This window comes from Panthera leo, chromosome D1 (assembly GCF_018350215.1).
Source record: "Panthera leo isolate Ple1 chromosome D1, P.leo_Ple1_pat1.1, whole genome shotgun sequence".
Classification (NCBI taxonomy): Eukaryota; Metazoa; Chordata; class Mammalia; order Carnivora; family Felidae; genus Panthera; species Panthera leo.
Genome location: NC_056688.1, coordinates 2,303,038 through 2,320,913, shown reverse-complemented (window position 1 = coordinate 2,320,913; position 17,876 = coordinate 2,303,038). Strand labels below are relative to the sequence as shown.

The 17,876-nt window shown below is 50.5% G+C and overlaps 1 protein-coding gene across 4 annotated transcripts in view; it reads left to right on the top strand.

The window, feature by feature from the left end:
• Positions 1–12,402, top strand: part of PDGFD (platelet derived growth factor D) — a 221,491-nt gene extending 209,089 nt beyond the window's left edge. For 3 of the 4 annotated variants that reach the window (XM_042904521.1, XM_042904518.1, XM_042904522.1), the window contains exon 7: positions 9,969–12,402. In XM_042904521.1, the coding sequence (XP_042760455.1) occupies positions 9,969–10,094 (126 nt within the window). In that variant the 3' untranslated portion in view covers positions 10,095–12,402. The remainder of the gene's footprint in view (positions 1–9,968) is intronic. The other variant, XM_042904520.1, reaches the window with a different exon arrangement.
• Positions 12,403–17,876: the final 5,474 nt, after the last annotated feature.

The window sequence follows — 17,876 nt, the reverse complement described above, 5'->3', positions numbered from 1 at the left end:
TGCCTTGGGGCGGGGCTAAGTCATTCCTGAAGAAGGGACTCTTTTTCCTAATCACATAATACCACCTGTGGGCGACAGCCCCCTTGGTAGATTATGCAATCAAATGTATGATGCCGTGAGGCACAGCTTAACTAGCCTCCTTGTAGTGATATGGTGGTATTCCTAAAGGCCATAACTGAAAAATCTGGGCTGCTTTAAAAAAATTCTAAGGAATTGTGGTTTATATACACAATGGAGTACTACGTGGCAATGAGAAAGAATGAAATACGGCCCTTTGTAGCAACGTGGATGGAACTGGAGAGTGTGATGCTAAGTGAAATAAGCCATACAGAGAAAGACAGATACCATATGTTTTCACTCTTATGTGGATCCTGAGAAACTTAACAGAAACCCATGGGGGAGGGGAAGGAAAAAAAAAAAAAGAGGTTAGAGTGGGAGAGAGCCAAAGCATAGGAGACTGTCAAAAACTGAGAACAAACTGAGGGTTGATGGGGGGTGGGAGGGAGGGCAGGGTGGGTGATGGGAATTGAGGAGGGCACCTTTTGGGATGAGCACTGGGTGTTGTATGGAAACCAATTTGACAATCAATTTCATATATTGAAAAAAAAAATTCTAAGGGCCAAACTTGAAGTCAATCGAGTCATTAAAAAATTAAGCAGAGATAGGTGCACCTGGGTGGCTCAGTCAGTTAAGCGTCCGACTCTTGATTTCAGCTCAGGTCATGATCCCACAGTTCGTGAGTTTGATGCTTGGGATTCTCTCTCTGCCCCTCTCTCTGCCCCTGCCCCAGTCTCTCAGTCTCAAAGTAAATAAATAAACTTAAAAAAATTAGGCAGAGTAGGGGCTCCTGGGTGGCTCAGTCGGTTGAGCATCCGACTTCAGCTCAGGTCATGATCTCATGGCTGGTGAGTTCGAGCCCCGTGTCGGGCTCTGTGCTGACAGCTCGGAGCCTGGAGCCTGCTTCGGATTCTGTGTCTCCCTCTCTCTGTGCCCGTAACCCACTCGCATTCTGTCTCTGTCTCTCTCAAAAATAAATAGACTTTAAAAAAACAATTTAAAAGATTAGGCAGAGTGAAGACAGCAAAATGTAAATTGGCAGAAAACATATATAGTTAGAGGCTTCTCAATTCTCTAAGTATGATAATATCTTTCTGCTAAAAATACCAGTTTTTCCTGACTACTGCTGGGTGCTCCCTGGGGCGTCAGCTCTGAAAGGAGGCAACAATGAACAAAAAGTAAATATGAGGGTAAAAGAGGGAGCAAACCTTTAAGGAGAGCCAAGTCTGTATTCCTGTCACTCGTGACACTGTGCTTTTTTCCTTTTAAACATACGGCTCATTACTGAGCATCAGAGTAAGAGCAGGCTTGGGGGGAGTTCGCGGTCCTGACCATGGCGGTGCCCGGTTTCCTCCCAGTCGTGGGGACCCACATCACCAAGCGTAGAGACTCAAGCGTTCACATATGTGACACGCGACAAGGAAATCTCTCAGATAACCACTTACAGGGTGGTTCGCAGCACGAAGGAAGCACACCTTGGAAGATGCCAAACATCACGCAGGAATCTGAGAATGGAAACAATGAAGCAGACGTTATTATTAGACATTATTGTTTGAGCTACTTTTCCCCAGTACCCACCCAAACAAAGGAGTCGAGGGTAGTCCCTAAATAAAACGTCCAGCTTTGTGAAGCTGTTTCTTTTTTATCCTGCCCACACAACAATAATAGCAGGTCGAAGGAGGCAGCCCCGGAGCTAAATGAAAATGTCTGTGTCATACGTGGTATTTTCGACTTGGGAAGTGCAGGAAGTCAGCTGTCACAATGGCCGTGCTTACCTCAGGAGGGAAACACATTATTTTAGACCCACACAGAGCTATTTCCTTAGGCGTAAGAATTTCTTACTCCACCCTGCAGTTTTCACGGGGGAACATAATGTCCTCATGGCCAGAGAATGCTACGGTCTGTGTTCATTGTGTTTTATTTTTGTATGACCCGGTGAAATCCAGATTGGACGTTGTCCTTTGCATCTCAGAACTTTGTAATGTTTAGGCACACCCTGAGGGTCCATGCAGAATGCAGTAATCAGAACAGAGTTAAAATAATCTAGCAGGTGACACGATGTCTACGCAGACATCATGCCGCGGAAGAAGACTCGCGTCCAGGCCCTTGATCTATCTGTAGAGTGCTTTATTTCCTTCTGGACTCTGCTCAGATAGAAGGTACAGCTTCATTGTTTAAATGGTTTATGGCAGAAATGGCAGAGTTAAACATATGCCCCCCCCTGCCCCCAAACCCCTCACCTCCCAGACAGTTCACACTGTAGAACTCTGAAGGGTCCTTCTCGCCTTCTCTTCTTGTCTCTGTACCCGGGAGCCATTACCTGTACATTTCTGTGCACAGTTAACATTGAGAAAGGGAAGCCCTTGGTTCTCTGCCCATCACATGAGTGGGTCTAAGATGTCAGCATCTCTGAAACCTCGTCTCCTAGTGTTTTGACATCCAGGAGTCTGCAGAGCTCTAGACAAAATCGCTCTGCCAAGCGCCGGACCAAGGGACCAAACAGCATCAATCACTCACTCGGCCACTGCACAGCCAGAACCAAGGCGCCTGGCGTATTGCCCCTGGACTCCTAAAACACCCTTGAAATGTGTCCCCGTGACCACTCTGTGGGCTGCACCGTGGAAGAGAAGAGAGGCTGGCTCCCTTTCCAGACACGGGGGTTGCTTGAGCGGGGCTCATTAGGGGGAAATCCCTGTTCTTGTTCTCTTCTGTGACTGTATTCTTACCCCAGAAAAAGGAGACGCCAGGGTCCCTAGCTTCTGCTGGTAACCGATGAGATGTGAAATGAGTTTCTATGGGGCACGAGCTGCCTTACGGGGGCAACTGGAACCCATCACATAAGCAGAACTGTGCGACTCTGCACAAATATTTCAGCACTCGGCGTTTAGGGAATAAAATCTGAAAAATTATGAAGCCCCTAATGGAGCTGATATAATTGCTCTTTCCACGGGTCATGCTGTTTCCCCGGAGCATTCTTCTCTGTGCGATGCAGTGTTACCTTCTTTATGACTTTCTGTTCTCAAAAGTACTTGTAAGTATCCTGTTAAGGTGTTTTTCCTTTTGGTAATAGTAGGTCCTTTATGCCTCTTGGAATGTATAGGATACAAAAGATAACTTTGAGGTGGTAATTTTTTCAAAAGGGAAGGTTCCAGAAAACATATTGTGTAGACAGTGAGATGATGTTATTTCAGTTCTCATCTGCCTTGATAATGTGCATGAAGGGATAGGATCTTCTCTAGAAATACAGTGCCTTTTAAAAAATTGTTTAATGTTTATTTTTGAGAGAGAGAAAGAGTGTGAGCAGGGCAGAGAGAGAGAGAGAGAGAGGGAGACACAGAATCGGAAGCAGGCTCCAGGCTCCAGGCTCCAAGCTGTCAGCACAGAGCCTGACGTGGGGCTCGAACCCACGAACCATGAGATCATGACCTGAGCCGAAGTCGGATGCTTAACCAACTGAGCCACCCAGGTGCCCCAGCGACCTTTTAAATTAGATGACGGTTTTCATCATCTGGTCCCCTATCTGTGTCCATTCAGGCAACAGCCAAAAACTCACGAAGTAGCAGAGAGAGAGAGCAAAGTCAGTTTTCTCTGTGCTGCTTCTCATGATTTTGTCACGAGGCCCCCACAACCACCTGTATGACGTGGTAGAATTTTCTGCAGGGATGGACACATTTCCAGCCTGGGCTGTGCAGGGCGGTGGTCACTGGCAATGTGCGGTTATGGGGCACTTGATGTGTATGCCACACAAATGGGGGACTGGACTTGTCATTTCATTTTATTTTAACTAATTCAAACGTAGATAGCTCCACACAGGTAGTAGCTACCACACTACAGAGCACAGCCTGGACCAGCCTCTGTTTCTGGCACAGTTGTTCCTGTCTCTGGACAAAACGGCAGCCGGGCAGTGGGGGGCGGGGGCAAGACTTTAGAGCATTACTCTTATTTCACTGTAAAATTTTATATTAAAGATTGCTTTCTGTTACAGTTTAAGAGTCAGAAAATGTAGATATTTATATATGAACCAAAAGATTGATTAGAGGTTTTAAAAGGTCGAGCCTCAGACTTGGGAGAAAAGAATAGTACTTTGAGTTTTGACGTGTTTTAAGCATCTGCCGTAGAAACAGATTCAGCTAAAATTACAAGTTGAGGGCGAGGAGACAGAGAAAAGATTGGTTTCCAAAGACATTCTCCTCTGTGGCAAAAGCGGTGAGGTTTGGGGTTGTGAGGGTAGCCAACCTAGCAACAGTCAAGAACATTTCTCTTCTGTTTCTGGAAATAGCATTTCTGAGCTGGTACAGAGCCTCCCTGCTTCCTTCCGCTTCTGTCTTTGGGTGAGCCGTGAGCGCATTCTGCAGACTTTCCCTGTGCTTTCCAGGGACACCGTTGAGGCTGGAAGGAAGATACGGCCTCCGGTTCCAGCTTTGCCACATGGGAGGCACCCCAGGGCCAGGCACTTGAAGCCCCGTGGGGCCTCGGATTTCCTCCCTTCATCCCCACAATCACCTGCAATTTGGGGTTCCCAGACCCGAGATTCCCCGGTCTCTGTTAGCCGTGGCACCGTCCTCCCGCCAGAGTCCTGCCTGCCTGAAATCATGTGAGGACTCTAACAAATTGGTGGGGGGAGCACCGGGCACATGCGAGAGACTCAGAGATATGATCTGGGGTGGTTACTGTGGCTAGGATGGCCCGTCCACCTCTCGGACATCATGCCGGGATGCTCCCCTCCCGGGGATGCCGATCCATGAGAGCATCTGAAGGCGTAGAGTGCGAAGCGGAGTTGGGTGGGGTTGTCTGGCCTCCGTGTGGCCCACCGACTCCTCGCTCATCCACTGAGAGCTACAGAATGTGCACATTCCTTCCCTTCTGGATTGCGCTCCGGGTCCGGCCTTCCTGCCTTGGGGCGTGCCGCCCTTCAGGTAGACCAGACCCGTTGGCGACACGACCCTCTGATTCCCTGCTCAGAAATGCGGTGCCTGGTGAGGCCCCTGTTACATCTTCCACAGCACGTAGGCTGAGCATGCAGTCTTTCAGCCTGTATGGTGCCGACACAGTGACTTCTTTGTTCTTTAGAGGTGGGACTGTGGCTGAGTGCAGAGGAACCCCAGAGTGCTCCCAGGGTGCTCCCAGAGGAACCCCAGAGTGCTCCCAGGGTGCTCCCAGAGGAACCCCAGAGTGCTCCCAGGGTGCTCCCAGAGGAACCCCAGGGCGCTCCCACAGGAACCCCAGAATGCTCCCAGGGTGCTCCCAGAGGAACCCCAAGGCGTTCCCAGAGGAACCCCAGAGTGCTCCCAGGGTGCTCCCAGAGGAACCCCAGGGCGTTCCCACAGGAACCCCAGAGTGCTCCCAGGGTGCTCCCACAGGAACCCCAGAATGCTCCCAAGGTGCTCCCAGAGGAACCCCAGAGTGCTCCCAGGGTGCTCCCAGAGGAACCCCAGGGCGCTCCCACAGGAACCCCAGAATGCTCCCAGGGTGCTCCCAGAGGAACCCCAAGGCGTTCCCACAGGAACCCCAGAGTGCTCCCAGGGTGCTCCCAGAGGAACCCCAGAGTGCTCCCAGGGTGCTCCCACAGGAACCCCAGGGCGCTCCCACAGGAACCCCAGAGTGCTCCCAGGGTGCTCCCACAGGAACCCCAGAGTGCTCCCAGGGTGCTCCCAGAGGAACCCCAGAGTCCTCCCAGGGTGCTCCCAGAGGAACCCCAGAGTGCTTCCAGAAAACTCCATGTCTCCAGTAGCAAGACTGCATTTTCAGTATTGAGGAGAGCTTTACGGACCCTCACTGTCACATCACCTTCAGACTTACTCTGCCAGGGACACAGTGTTAAACGCTGTCACCCCTGTCTTTCTTACCGAGGACCATGTCTTCTGACCCGGTACCAGTCCTCCCACCACAACGCTCTGCTTCTGCTGGGACCATTGTCCACAAGTTCAGCAGTTACCCGGGCAGAAAATAGTACATTTTCCCTCCTCCAAATACTTTTGCTTGTAATCACTGAGGTTTCATCACAAAACTTGACTACCAGCCCTTAAAAATCTTAACCCTCTGCACATCTTTCATAAAGTCTTATGAGCAGGGAAGAAGTCAAACTGAAAGCAAAAATAGGAAGCTTTTTTTTTTGAGATAAACTCTATGCGGGCACCTGGGTGGGTCAGTCAGTTAAGTGTCCAACTTCGGCTCTGGTCATCATCTCAGGGTTCCTGAGTTCGAGCCCTCCCGCTCGGAGCCTGGAGCCTGCTTCGGATTCCGTGTCTCCCTCCCTCTCTGCCCCTCCCCCACTCGCACTCTCTCTCTCAAAATTAAATCAACATTAAAATTTTTTTTTTTAACTCTTAATGATTGTGGTTTATACACCGCATTTGTCCTGGAATATGCCCTTATATTCCTTTGTCAGCCATTAATTTGAGAAGTGTCACAAGGCCTTAACAACCTCTTTTTATCTTCCCAATAAAGAAGGACCCAACTCAGCACATAGTTTTCCTGCCCAGTGTTTTATTAGTGTTAATAGCTTCACGGCAATGATTCACTCAGTGGTTTCTCGGCTACGAGGCGCGTAACTGTGGTGAAGTATCTTTTGTGATATGGTAGTTTGCCAGCGGAGCCTCTCTGACTTTGTGTCGTGTTACGAAAGCCACCAGCCGACTCCGGCAGAATGTTCTCCGGTGGGCAGAAGTCAAGTCCTCCCGGCTTCGTGTGGCTTTCCAGGTGACACAGAGGGGTCAGCATTTCCGTTCTCACCCGCAGGTGACAAGAAGTGGCTGGGTCCTCCTGGCTGGATTTGTGTTTCTGGGTGTCCCACCGCTCGGGGAACAGGCCCATTCGCGAGTGGCCTCGGGCGGCTATAATTCGTGCGGTGGCTCTTGCCTTGAAAAGTGACCAGACCTCCCCCGAGCAGCCGGGCTTCCTTCCCAGATAAAGGCTTTCCGTCTCCCTCTTCGCCTCCCCAGTTTCATCAGGTTGTCTCTGCTTTCTTCTCCCTCTGAGCGCCGTGTGCCTGAACCCGAGACCGTTAACGCTTTGAGCCTCAGCGCTGCCATCAGCCGGCGAAGTGGGCCAGCCTCCGCTCTGTTCAGACGCGGCTTTTCCTGCCTTGTCTGGGAAGGCATCTGCCAATTCACTTTTCCCGGCTTATCAGCAAAGTACGTTGGCCCCTGTGCCCACGCTGCTTAATATAAAACACCGGGAAAGTCCCCGAACAAGCAAGAGAGCCGTTGGAAAGTGCCTGGTCTCTGCCGTCAGCCGAGGGCACGCGCTGCTGTCTGCCATCAACGAGAACTCAGCGCGACAGAGCAGGCGCCGGTCGGAGTGGCCTGAGCAGACATATTTGTCCCCTGCGCATCGTCTCAGAAGTCACTCCCCTGCCCTGCAAGCCCCTGGGTGTGCTTTCCGTGTGGTCTTGGGTGATAGTGACCGGCTCGCAGTAGAGAAATTCTCGGTGAAGCAGGAGGACGCAAACCTCTGACTCTCTCCGAGGCCCTCTGACCAAATACGCACAGGTGGGAGCGTCAGCTGGTCCAGGGGGAGTCACGTCCTGGCACCAGCGGATGTCGGCTGTGTAACCGGGGGCAACTTCGTGTCTCTCTTCCCTCATGGATGGAGACCTAGGAGAGTACCTAAGAGGGCTGGAGTGAAGTGCAAATAATTTGTCATTTGCAAAGTCACTTACAACAGCGTGCAGCATCTAGAACATCCTCGTTAACATTAGTAATGCCTTCTGCTTCTCTGTTCTCCATGCGCTTATGATCCAGCGAGTAGAATGCATAACAAATTGTGGGAGAGCATGTGATCCCTGCTGTACGTGTCCTAGAATTGCAGGAGGAGAAGGATACGATATACGTGGTCGTCGGAACTGCCCTTTGGACCAGCTTTACCGACAGCAAGCACTTGTGAGTCTCTGTGCCTCGGGGACGAGTCCTCCTGGGGGTCCCCTGCACGTGGGATTCTCTGCCCCACTTTAGGGTCCAGGCTCTGCGGCTTGACTGAACACTGAGCAAAGGAGAGCATCCATTCTTGTCCTCTCTGGAGCCCCCGTGGGCGGCATGGCTGAAGAAGGGGGGCCAAGGGCTGAGCAGTCTGGACCCCCGTTTCCTAGTAGATGGTTTTGGTTTATGACTTGAAGCTGGTCATCCGAGAAAACTTCTGGGGAGAGAATCCATAGTAAAGGAATGCCAGGGATCCCCTTGCAGGGATGCCAGGAATAGTCGTGCAGACACTGAGGCAGGATTTTGCCACGTCTGGCCTTCACCCGGGATGGCAGTAAACGAGGCAAAGCATATTGCGTCCCCACTCAGTGCACACGTGGAGCCCCACACCCCTTGGAGACGCAGAAGGAAATCACAGGCACGCTGAAGAGGCAGTGGCCCCCGGGGGCAAGGATGCTGGAGGACAGGACCCTGTCCTTGGACCTGGCTCTCGGTGCCCAGAAGACCCTGAATGGGGCGCACGGCCTCCTGGAGCATCTCAGTCCTCCAGGGTGGGGACAGGATACCTCCGTGAAGGGACAGTAGAAGGAAGGCAGAAGTCATGGCTAGCGGGAACCTGAGGGCATAAACGAGAGAAGCAATCGAACCGACCGGACAGTGTATGTGAAAGCGACAGTAGGACGCTCCAGGGGATTCTGCCTGTGATGGTGAAGGCCCGCCTTCCCGAAGGCCGCAGCAGGGGAGAAGCAGGAGAGAAGACAGCTTCTCTTTAAACTTGGCTGAAGTTCGGTTTCACCTTACTTTTCTAAGCGTGTATTGAGACTCCAGTTAACGTACAGAGTACTTGGAGTTTCAGGAGTACAATACGATGGTTCCACACTTCCCTGCATCCCTGGTGCTCATCGCGACAGGTGTACCATCGTACCCCTCCCCCCACCTCCCCTCCGGGGACCACCCGTGTGTTCTCTGTTGTTAAGAGTCTGTTCTTGGTTTGTCTCTCCTTTTTCCCCTCTTTGCTCACTCGTTTTGTTTCTTCAGTCCCACACAGGCGAAATCGTACGGTGTTTGTCTTTCTCTCACTTATTTCACTTAGCTTAATCTCTCCAGCTCCGTTCATGTCATTGCAATCAACTTATTAATGTAAGAAATCGAGGATGCACTTCACGAAGAAATGCTGTACTGATTCGCAGGTATTAATGTAGAAAGAATATCGTGAGGGGCGCCTGGGTGGCTCAGTGGGTTAAGTGTCCGACTTCGGCTCAGGTCACCATCTTGCGGTTTGTGAGTTCGAGCCCCACGTCGGGCTCTGTGCTCACAGCTCGGAGCCTGGAGCCTGCTTCGGATTCTGTGTCTCCTCCTCTCTCTGCCCCTCCCATGCTCATGTTCTGTCTCTCTCTGTCTCTCAGTAATAAATAAACATTAAAAATTAAAAAAAAAAAGAATATGGTGAAGTCTGATCTGTTTTAAATCGTAAAAGGCATTATATATCAACAGATACGTCAGAGCGTAAATGTATTTCCACTTAATTATGGCCACTAATCCCCTTCCGCAGGGAAAAACATTCTGCATCCATCCCACTTTCAGCCACAAGAGCATATGCCCTGTTCTGTCTGCAAGAAGTAATAAATGCTGAGTGTTGGATTTATCTGTAACATACGTCTGTTCTGAGGGATAGTTGTGACAGTATTTGGAGTAGCACTTGGCCCAAATCGGGCCCTTAGAAAGCTACCGAGAGGCCCCTGTCGGGACACGTGAGCTCCCCACGGTGCTGCAGGTTGGTAACAAACACAGGAGGCATTACCCTGTGACCCCAGAGCCTCCACATCAGGGAGCCGATGACTGTAACAATATTTACACGAGTGCATCATGACAGGCAGCCTGTCATGTTCCTTGGTTTCTCCAGGGGTTGGGAACCGGTTGTCACGAAGAGAAGAAGGGGATGTGGTGACCGTGAACCCAAGGGCTTGCTAACGGGACACGCGCTTCTCGTCCTAGGTGTTACAGTTCGAGCCTGGCCATTTCAGGAGGAGGGCCAGAGCCAAGCACATGGCTCTCGTCGACATCCAGCTGGATCACCACGAGCGCTGCGACTGCGTCTGCAGCTCAAGACCGCCGCGATAGGAGAACGTGTGCCAAATCCCCTCGCGCGTGAGGGAACCTTTAGTGTCAGGGGGCGGGGGGGCGGGGGGTTGTGAGAGGCCCTGTTCCACCAGCAGCCGCACTTAGGACCGGCCCGTAGAGCAGTGAGAGCCGGTGGGTGCTGAACCACCGCCTGGCTCGCTCAGCCACAGCAGGTGGAAAGGCCCCTCATCAGCTTCTGTCCCCCAGAACACAGGATGGCGTGTAATGATCGTGTCAGAGAGCGTGCCCGTGTACACATACCTGTGTACGCTCTCCGTGTCTACGTGTACATATATCAGCTGGTTTCTTCCGTGTACCCCAGAGCTTACGTATGCTACAGGCCTATAGACCCTTAAAATCTTTTGACACATTAAGGGACAAATTAAATACGTGAAATGCGTCCTTGGAAGATTCAGAAGATCACTTTGTTTACTTCTAAATTTGAATCACAAAACAGTTTTGGATCTTGGTCTTTTAAAGAAAGCGCTGTGTATACTAAAAAACCAATAAATGGGCTTTTCTTATAGATACATCCTAATTATAAAAAAAAGAAGGAGAAGAAGAAGAAGGAAAAATACAGTTTCTGGGGAAAAGGCAGAGACCTGACCATTTCTCCCGAGGGACGCACTACACGCTTACCTATGTAGACAGTAATTACCTGTCTGCAGAAGCATGCGGTAATAATATAGATGCCTTAGAAATTAAGTCATTAAGTCTTCTTTTCATGCATCCTGCTGAGGCATGCAAATTCATTTAACACCTGTCGCAAAAAAATTTCTCAGAAGGTTTGTTATTATAATCCTTCCAGAGACAATTTATCAACTGTCACAGAACTTTGAACGGTTTCTTTCTGAAAGCCCGTCCACAGAAATAACGCCTTTGGAGAATGGCCTGGGGAGTCCGTAGGAGCCTCTCAAAATGGTGTTGGTCGGAAGGTTTGGGTAGTTGAAAGTGAAAACGGTGATCACAGAATTACTAACGTAACTGGAGATTGGATGGAATGTTTAATTGGCTCCCTGTTTAATAATGGATCCAAACTCCCCGGGTTAGGCCAATTCGTTTTATGTATCTTGCTTTTCTGTTCCTATCTCTCTGATACACAAATATGGATTTACGATGGCGTTTTATATCTGGCAAACGTCATGAATTATTTACAGCCTGAAAGCTTTCATGTATCAGAACAACCCAATTTTGCTGACGTAAATTCCCGATCACATCCTCACTCCCCAGTCTGAATTCCGGCTTCCGGACCAAGTGAAGTCAGATCTGGGGGCTGTGGTTCTTGCCACATCTGTGGAGCTGTGTTGTGAGAAGCCACCTGCAAATCACAGGCCCACGAACGTGGCCCTGCTCCACCAGGGTTTCATTCCTGGGGTTTCGAGTCATTTTCCCTCCCCGGCTCCTCAGTATCTGTTTTCAAGGAGACTGAATCCACAGAGTAGTGAGTGACTCCTCGTTCTCCAAAGCAAGACTCTTGGGAGAACGCACTGGACTCCAGAGAGCCGTGGGGCTGTTCAGAGAGGGCTCCGTTTCTGCCTTGAATCAAGAGCTGATTTCTTCTGTGAGTCTGGGGCCCTGTGTGCTAACACCGTCTGAGTGAGGGCTGTGTGACAGGCTGGGTTAGCGCTGGGGTCAGGCGAGTGGCCTAAATATGCTTGCACTTCTGAGCCTGGACCAGGTTCTCACCTCTCCTTAGTGGTAACTTCATCTTTTCTCAGCCCTTTGAGAGGGAAGGCTCATGGCAGGTGCACCTTGAAAACGTCCCTAGAAACCTCCAGTGTTTGTACCGCGACGGGGGAGTGGGAAGATCGCCGTATTGGTCGCTTGTCCAGAATCCCAGACGCGATCACAAATGGCCGAGGCAGGCGCACTCGTCGTGAGGACCTGTGTCCCCATCACGGCCACTGGCAGGTTGCCCCATGAAGACGTTGGCCTGTGCACCCCAACTCAAAGTGGGTGCATGTGGAGTCATCTTGGGCAGCTCCCATTGTAGCTGTAAGTAGGAAGAATCAGTGTTCTACCCAATTTTTAATAAACCTTCCGGGCTGCATCAACCGGGTCGGTTTCCAGTTAAAGCCCTGTCTGCCCTTTTTATTTATTAGCTGAAATGCAAGCAGTCGTATTCACTCACGTTTCTTTCCTCTTTCCTGAGTGTTTTATTGAAACGTCTCCCTCGGTTATCTGTTATCTCTTGCCTTTCCAACATGGAGCAGATAAATGTTTCATTGCCATCAAAGGAATAAAAAGCTCGCTGTACAAATTACATTTCAAAACAAACCCTAATAAATCCGCATTTCTGCGTGGTTCACTCACCTGGAATAATGCCTTTCATTCCGTGTGACCTCATAGGGCAGAACGCTTTCGTAAGTAGAATTTTTTATGCTTTTTGTCATATCGGCAGCACGCAGCTTTTTCGTCTCGTGGCATTTTTCTGTAGCAAATGTAATATGCCTCTTATCTCCATGAAAAATATATATTGCTTTTGAACAAAACTCCTTCATCATTTCCTCCCCAATTGCAGCTCCCCAACGTGCAGTGTTACACATTGACTTTCACAAACGCCTGCGGCTGTTTGGGGTGACCAGGCCGGGTGATTTCCGAGGGCCGGGGCTCAGAAGGCAGGAACAGGGCAAGGCCTGGCCTTGGTGGCAGGTTCTCACCGGGTCCCTGTCCCCGAGCTGGGCAGCAGGGCGGGACCGGAGGCCTTGCTGTTTTGCTGTTTGCTTCTTGGACTGTTTTCCCCTCTGGCCTTTTAATAAAACACGGTCTCGTCTGACCTCCATCCCTACAAGCGCACGGCCTGTCTCTTCCTTAGGGGCCTGACGTCGGTACCACCCAGACGCCTGGGAACCTTTTCCCACAGCAGGGTCAGGCCTACCCACTCCAGAAGACCAGGCCAGGGGCTACAGGAGTGCAGACACTGGCTTCTGAGCAGGGGCGGGCGAGGGGGCAGAGGCGAGTGGAAGGGGAGCTCTTCTCACTGCAGGATCTGGTGCTGTTGCTGGCAGCCTATCTTTGGCCTCGTGAGTTCAAGCCCCGCATCGGGCTCTGTGCTGATGGCTCAGAATCTGGAGCCTGGTTCGGATTCTGTGCTCCCTCTCTCTTTGCCCTGTCCCACCTGCGTTCTCTCTCTCTCTTTCAAAAACAAAAAATAAACATTAAAAAGGATCAATTTTACCATCAGAAGTACCAGTAATGTGTGAGTCAAAGTGTGGGGAAGGGGCAGGAAGGAAGCAGATACTTGTCAATTCAGATAACTTGGATTTTTATATAAAAATCATGGTAGCTGTGTGTGTGTGTGTGTGTGTGTGTGTGTTTACACAGTATCTTAATGCAAATACATTAATAATCTTATTTTGTTTCCTGAAATGTACATGTGTCCACTTTTACTCCGAGAATAACTTAACAGATGTCCAAATTGTTCATAGCCTCCCAGGGTCCTCTGATAGCATGTTAAACTAAAATTCATAGATTAGTATTCATGCCTGAAATTGCAGGAAATACAATGTTGTTTATTGACAGCTTTGATCAAATATGCTAGAAGAGAGAACATTTATAACTCACTGGTTTTTACTGACACCCACTTAAATTTTGTTGTTTACAAAAATCGAGTTGAAGCCTACAGAGGTCTGCAAAACTTACCATAAAACACGGGGGTATCTCCTGAACATAATGGCCAGACACTTAATTTAAGACTTCAGGCTTGTTCTTCCTGTTACAGTCCTGAATTTGCAAGTTAACTTGTATCTTTTTCAAAATAAATTTCATTTCTATAGCGATCCGTAACAATTCCTTAGCAGACCACATCAGAAGAGAGTGGGGCTGAGTCCGGAACCAACGCTTCATGTTCCTAGGGCAGCAAGTTATGGGCCAAGAAATCTTCATTTTCTAATAAAACCATGTGACTTTCTCATTATTTTAAACTGTTGGATACCAGCTGCCAGGTTTAGTGGCCAGGAACCAAATGTTAAAATTACTCTTGGATTCAATTTATATTTTACATAATTCATGTAATACCGATTCTGTTTTGAGAATGTGTTCTGGGTCATATTCTCTAGTCTTTGGTGGAGGCCATATTACAAATTCCTTCTCTTCCAGTGTTTTCTAGCCTTTCCTCTCTCCCTGTGACTTCCACGTTCCTTCTCGTTCTCACTGGTCTCTACACACCAGTCTCAGGGTCATAATCAGGGTCCGTGTGTGTGTTGGGAAGGCGCAGGAGGTGGGGGCCGTTCGAGGAGACCGGGAGAGCGGGTGGTTTCCCGAGGGAGCACTTTACAGGCTTAAATTGCCAAATGTGAAGAAATCACTGCTCCGTGAGCGTCGAACACATCAAGGAAATGTTTGCCATTATGGCCCCTTTTGGTACGAACTTCAGAGTATTTATCGCCTTCTATGAACGGATACCTAGCCGCCATCAATATGGGGAAAACTGACTATGTGCTTCGTTCATTCATTCAACAAAACGTGTTAAAACACGCTACGTATCAGGTGTGCTTTGGGGTCCCAACCCAGGGCCTGCAACACAAGGTAAACGTAGAGACAGATAATGTAGGTGGGATTCACAAGCGAAGTGGCAGGAAGGAATGTCCTAGAGGCACAACTGGAGGGAAGCTTGAAAAGGTAGAAAATCCTGTGGTCACAGAGGAATCCTCTTGTGTGGCTGGCTGGCAGGGAGTTGTGTCCTTTATGTGGAGGAGAGGAAGCCTGGGGCTGTAAGCATACGGGCCTGCAGGTGTCATAATGGAGGAGAGAGAACCTCAGAAGGCCCTCCCTTTCTGGACCTGTGCGTCCTCGTTTACAAAACCAGAAGGGCAACAGAGAGCCTTTCCGCACTTTGGCAGATTCTGCACTTTGGCAGATGGCCCCGTGCGGGAAGGATGGGGTGGGAATGCGAATTAGGAAGCTTCTCCCCGGGCTCAGGCCGTAGAGACGGGAAGGGGTGGATCCCCTGTGGGTGCACGGACCGTCAAGGGCAAATCTCTAGGAGTGCTGTGAGAAAAGTTCTCGAGAGGATTCAGGGCCTTGGCGACGCGGTGGGAGAGCAGTGCAGGCTCCGGGCGCGTCCCAGAGGAAGAAGTCGTGTGGGCTGCATGCTTGGGAGGACTCTCCTCACTCAGAACTCTTAGGGAGGCAGGGAGGGGGAGGCTCATTTCGAGAGAAGAAATCACACCCGTCTGCAGAGCCAGGGCTGGTGACGCTGACCGGGTACCGTCCTTCGGGCAGCAAGGGTGACCCCGTAAGAAGGATGATAAAGGGCGGAAGCTGAAGGACACCCGTGACCGCAGAGGAGACGAGACAACAGCAGTTCACAAAGCTCACAAGTGAGTGCTCCAGAATTCGGAAAACACGTCGCTGAGGGCGGTGCCAGACGGACCAGATTCGGAGAACGACTAAGCGGCCGCGTCTAATGCTCTGATCAAACGAGAGAGGGCTGGTGGGTGCGACACAAACACATAAACAACCCGCTGTGTTCGTGAACAGCAGAAGCCTGACGTGAGACGATGTCAAACGGTAGAGTGTAGAGCAGGGGCAGGAAGAGATCCTTTAAGAATTGGTCTTCTTAAGACACTGGAGCAGGAACCGAAATTTGAATACCCGTCAGCCAGCGGGAAAGGGGAAGGAGACTGAGGCATCAGGATTTAAGTTGGTGGCATCAGAAATGACAACAAGATTGTGGCTCGAAGAGGAGCACATTTTAAATGTTTAATTGGCCACAGTTGGTGTGGATCGAGCGTGCAGTGGGAGCATGTCACGGAATGTTCTGGGGGCTTCTGGCATAACGAACTAGGCAGACAAAGACGCCATTTACTGAGATGGGGAGCCAGGGAGGGGGAGAGGTTTGCATTAGATCGAGAAATCCATATGAGATACTAATGCCAAACGGCTGGAGACATGAGGTAGGCAGTTAGGTCTGTGGGTCTGCAGCTCAGAGGAGGGTCTGGGAACGGGGCGGAAACATGTAGCTGCTGAGCACGTGAAATGTGGCTGGTGTGGCCAAAGACACCTTCGTTGTGCCAGCGGTAGGGAGTCTAGGTGTAAGGGTAAACAGCCACACGTGACTGGGGGTCTAGGGCTCCCCCCACAGGCCTGCAGCCCCAATAACACTTCACAGCACACACACACACACACACACACACACACACACACACACGCCTCGGCCGAATAGCCAGGGTAGCCGCACCTGACCCAAACTGGGACCTGAGTCCGTGTCAGGACGTACGGAACTGAGAAGACTCGAAGATGTCTCCCCCGTTACATGGCAGCCGTGATCCGTCTACACTGATGGTAAAGCCCGGCAAGGGTCAGACCGCAAAGGAGGGGAGAGAAGAATGACCCCACCATGCAGAGGGGCCGTGAGGGAGCCCCTCGCTCCGCTGGGTCCCGAGGTCCGGCCAGATCCCACTCTTGGCTCCTCTGGGAATGTCAGATGGCAGAGGCGTGAATCGGGGGCATCGGGGAGGGAAGAAGCCTGTGGAGACAGAGGATTTTGCGTGAAAACCGCCCGTTGGAGAAGCTGATTGATCAGGGGGTGGGGGGCGAGGGCAGATCCTCGTTCTTTGCCGTCCCTAGCTGCCCCAGCACCGCCACACACATGGGATCAGGGAGCACTGATCGCCAGCCCCGCGGCCAGGAAACGGGGGGCTCGTTCTGGGAGCCTCTGGTCACATTTCCCTCCACTGGCAAACGCATCCCCTTGTTTGCAGGAGTCTCTGCTTAGAGACACCTCATCTACCATGGATTACTGAGCCACGAGCGTTGAGCTGCCAGCCAGAGCGCTCTAATTCGTTACCGCAGCCTCTCACACTGAGGGCACACAGCACTCCGGCACCTGCCTGGGTGCCTCTTTCAATGGCAACATGCACCACCAAAAAGCACAGACCTGCAAAAGACGGGACGCTGAAAAGGCCACAAAGACGGTCTGAGAGCTGGGGCAAGAGCACAGAGGCCCCCGGCTCAACCGCAGCTGGGACCGTGGGGGACACGTCAGGTGCTTCACCGCTCTCACCCTGTCCCCGAATGACCGCACAAAAGTGCCACGTGGATTTGACTTTGGAGTTACGTATAAATCGTGCGGAGTGGGCACGTTTGCAAAGACAGAAGCTACAAATAATGAATACTGACTAATCATAGTGTCTGTTGGGGCGCCTGGGGGGCTCAGGGGTTTAAGCGTCTGACTTTGGCTCCGGTCATGATCTCATGGTTCTCAGGTTCGAGCCCTGTGTCGGGCTCTGTGCTCACTGCTCAGAGCCTGGAGCCTGCTTCGGATTCTGTATCTCCTTCTCTCTCTCTCTCTGCCCCTCCCCTGCTCGCGCACGCGCTCTCTCTTTCAAAAAGAAATAAACATTAAGAAATTGTAAGAAGATAAATAAAAAATAATAGTGTCTGTTCATTGAACGCTTACAGTATCCCCGAAATTTTCTGAAGCTTACCTATATTTAATTTTCATAATAACCCAATGACAAATGAGTTTTCTGAAATTGAAGAGTGAGTATGCATAAAGTTTTCATTATGCAACCCTGTTATTATATTTATTATGGTTCATGAAGGTGAAAACGTGAAGTCCAGAGACTTCAAACAAAGTGCCCGAGGTCAACCAGTGGTGACCTCCAGGCCATTCCTGTACGGCCAGTATCCTTAATCACAATGTACGCCCGCTGTCTCGGCCAGTGGATGGGGGGCAGCGGTAAAGGATTTCCTCATAGAGTCTTGTCACCCACAATCCTGAGCATGGATCCAGAGGTCATCATTGACTATTCTGGTCAAGTTTCATTATTTAATTAA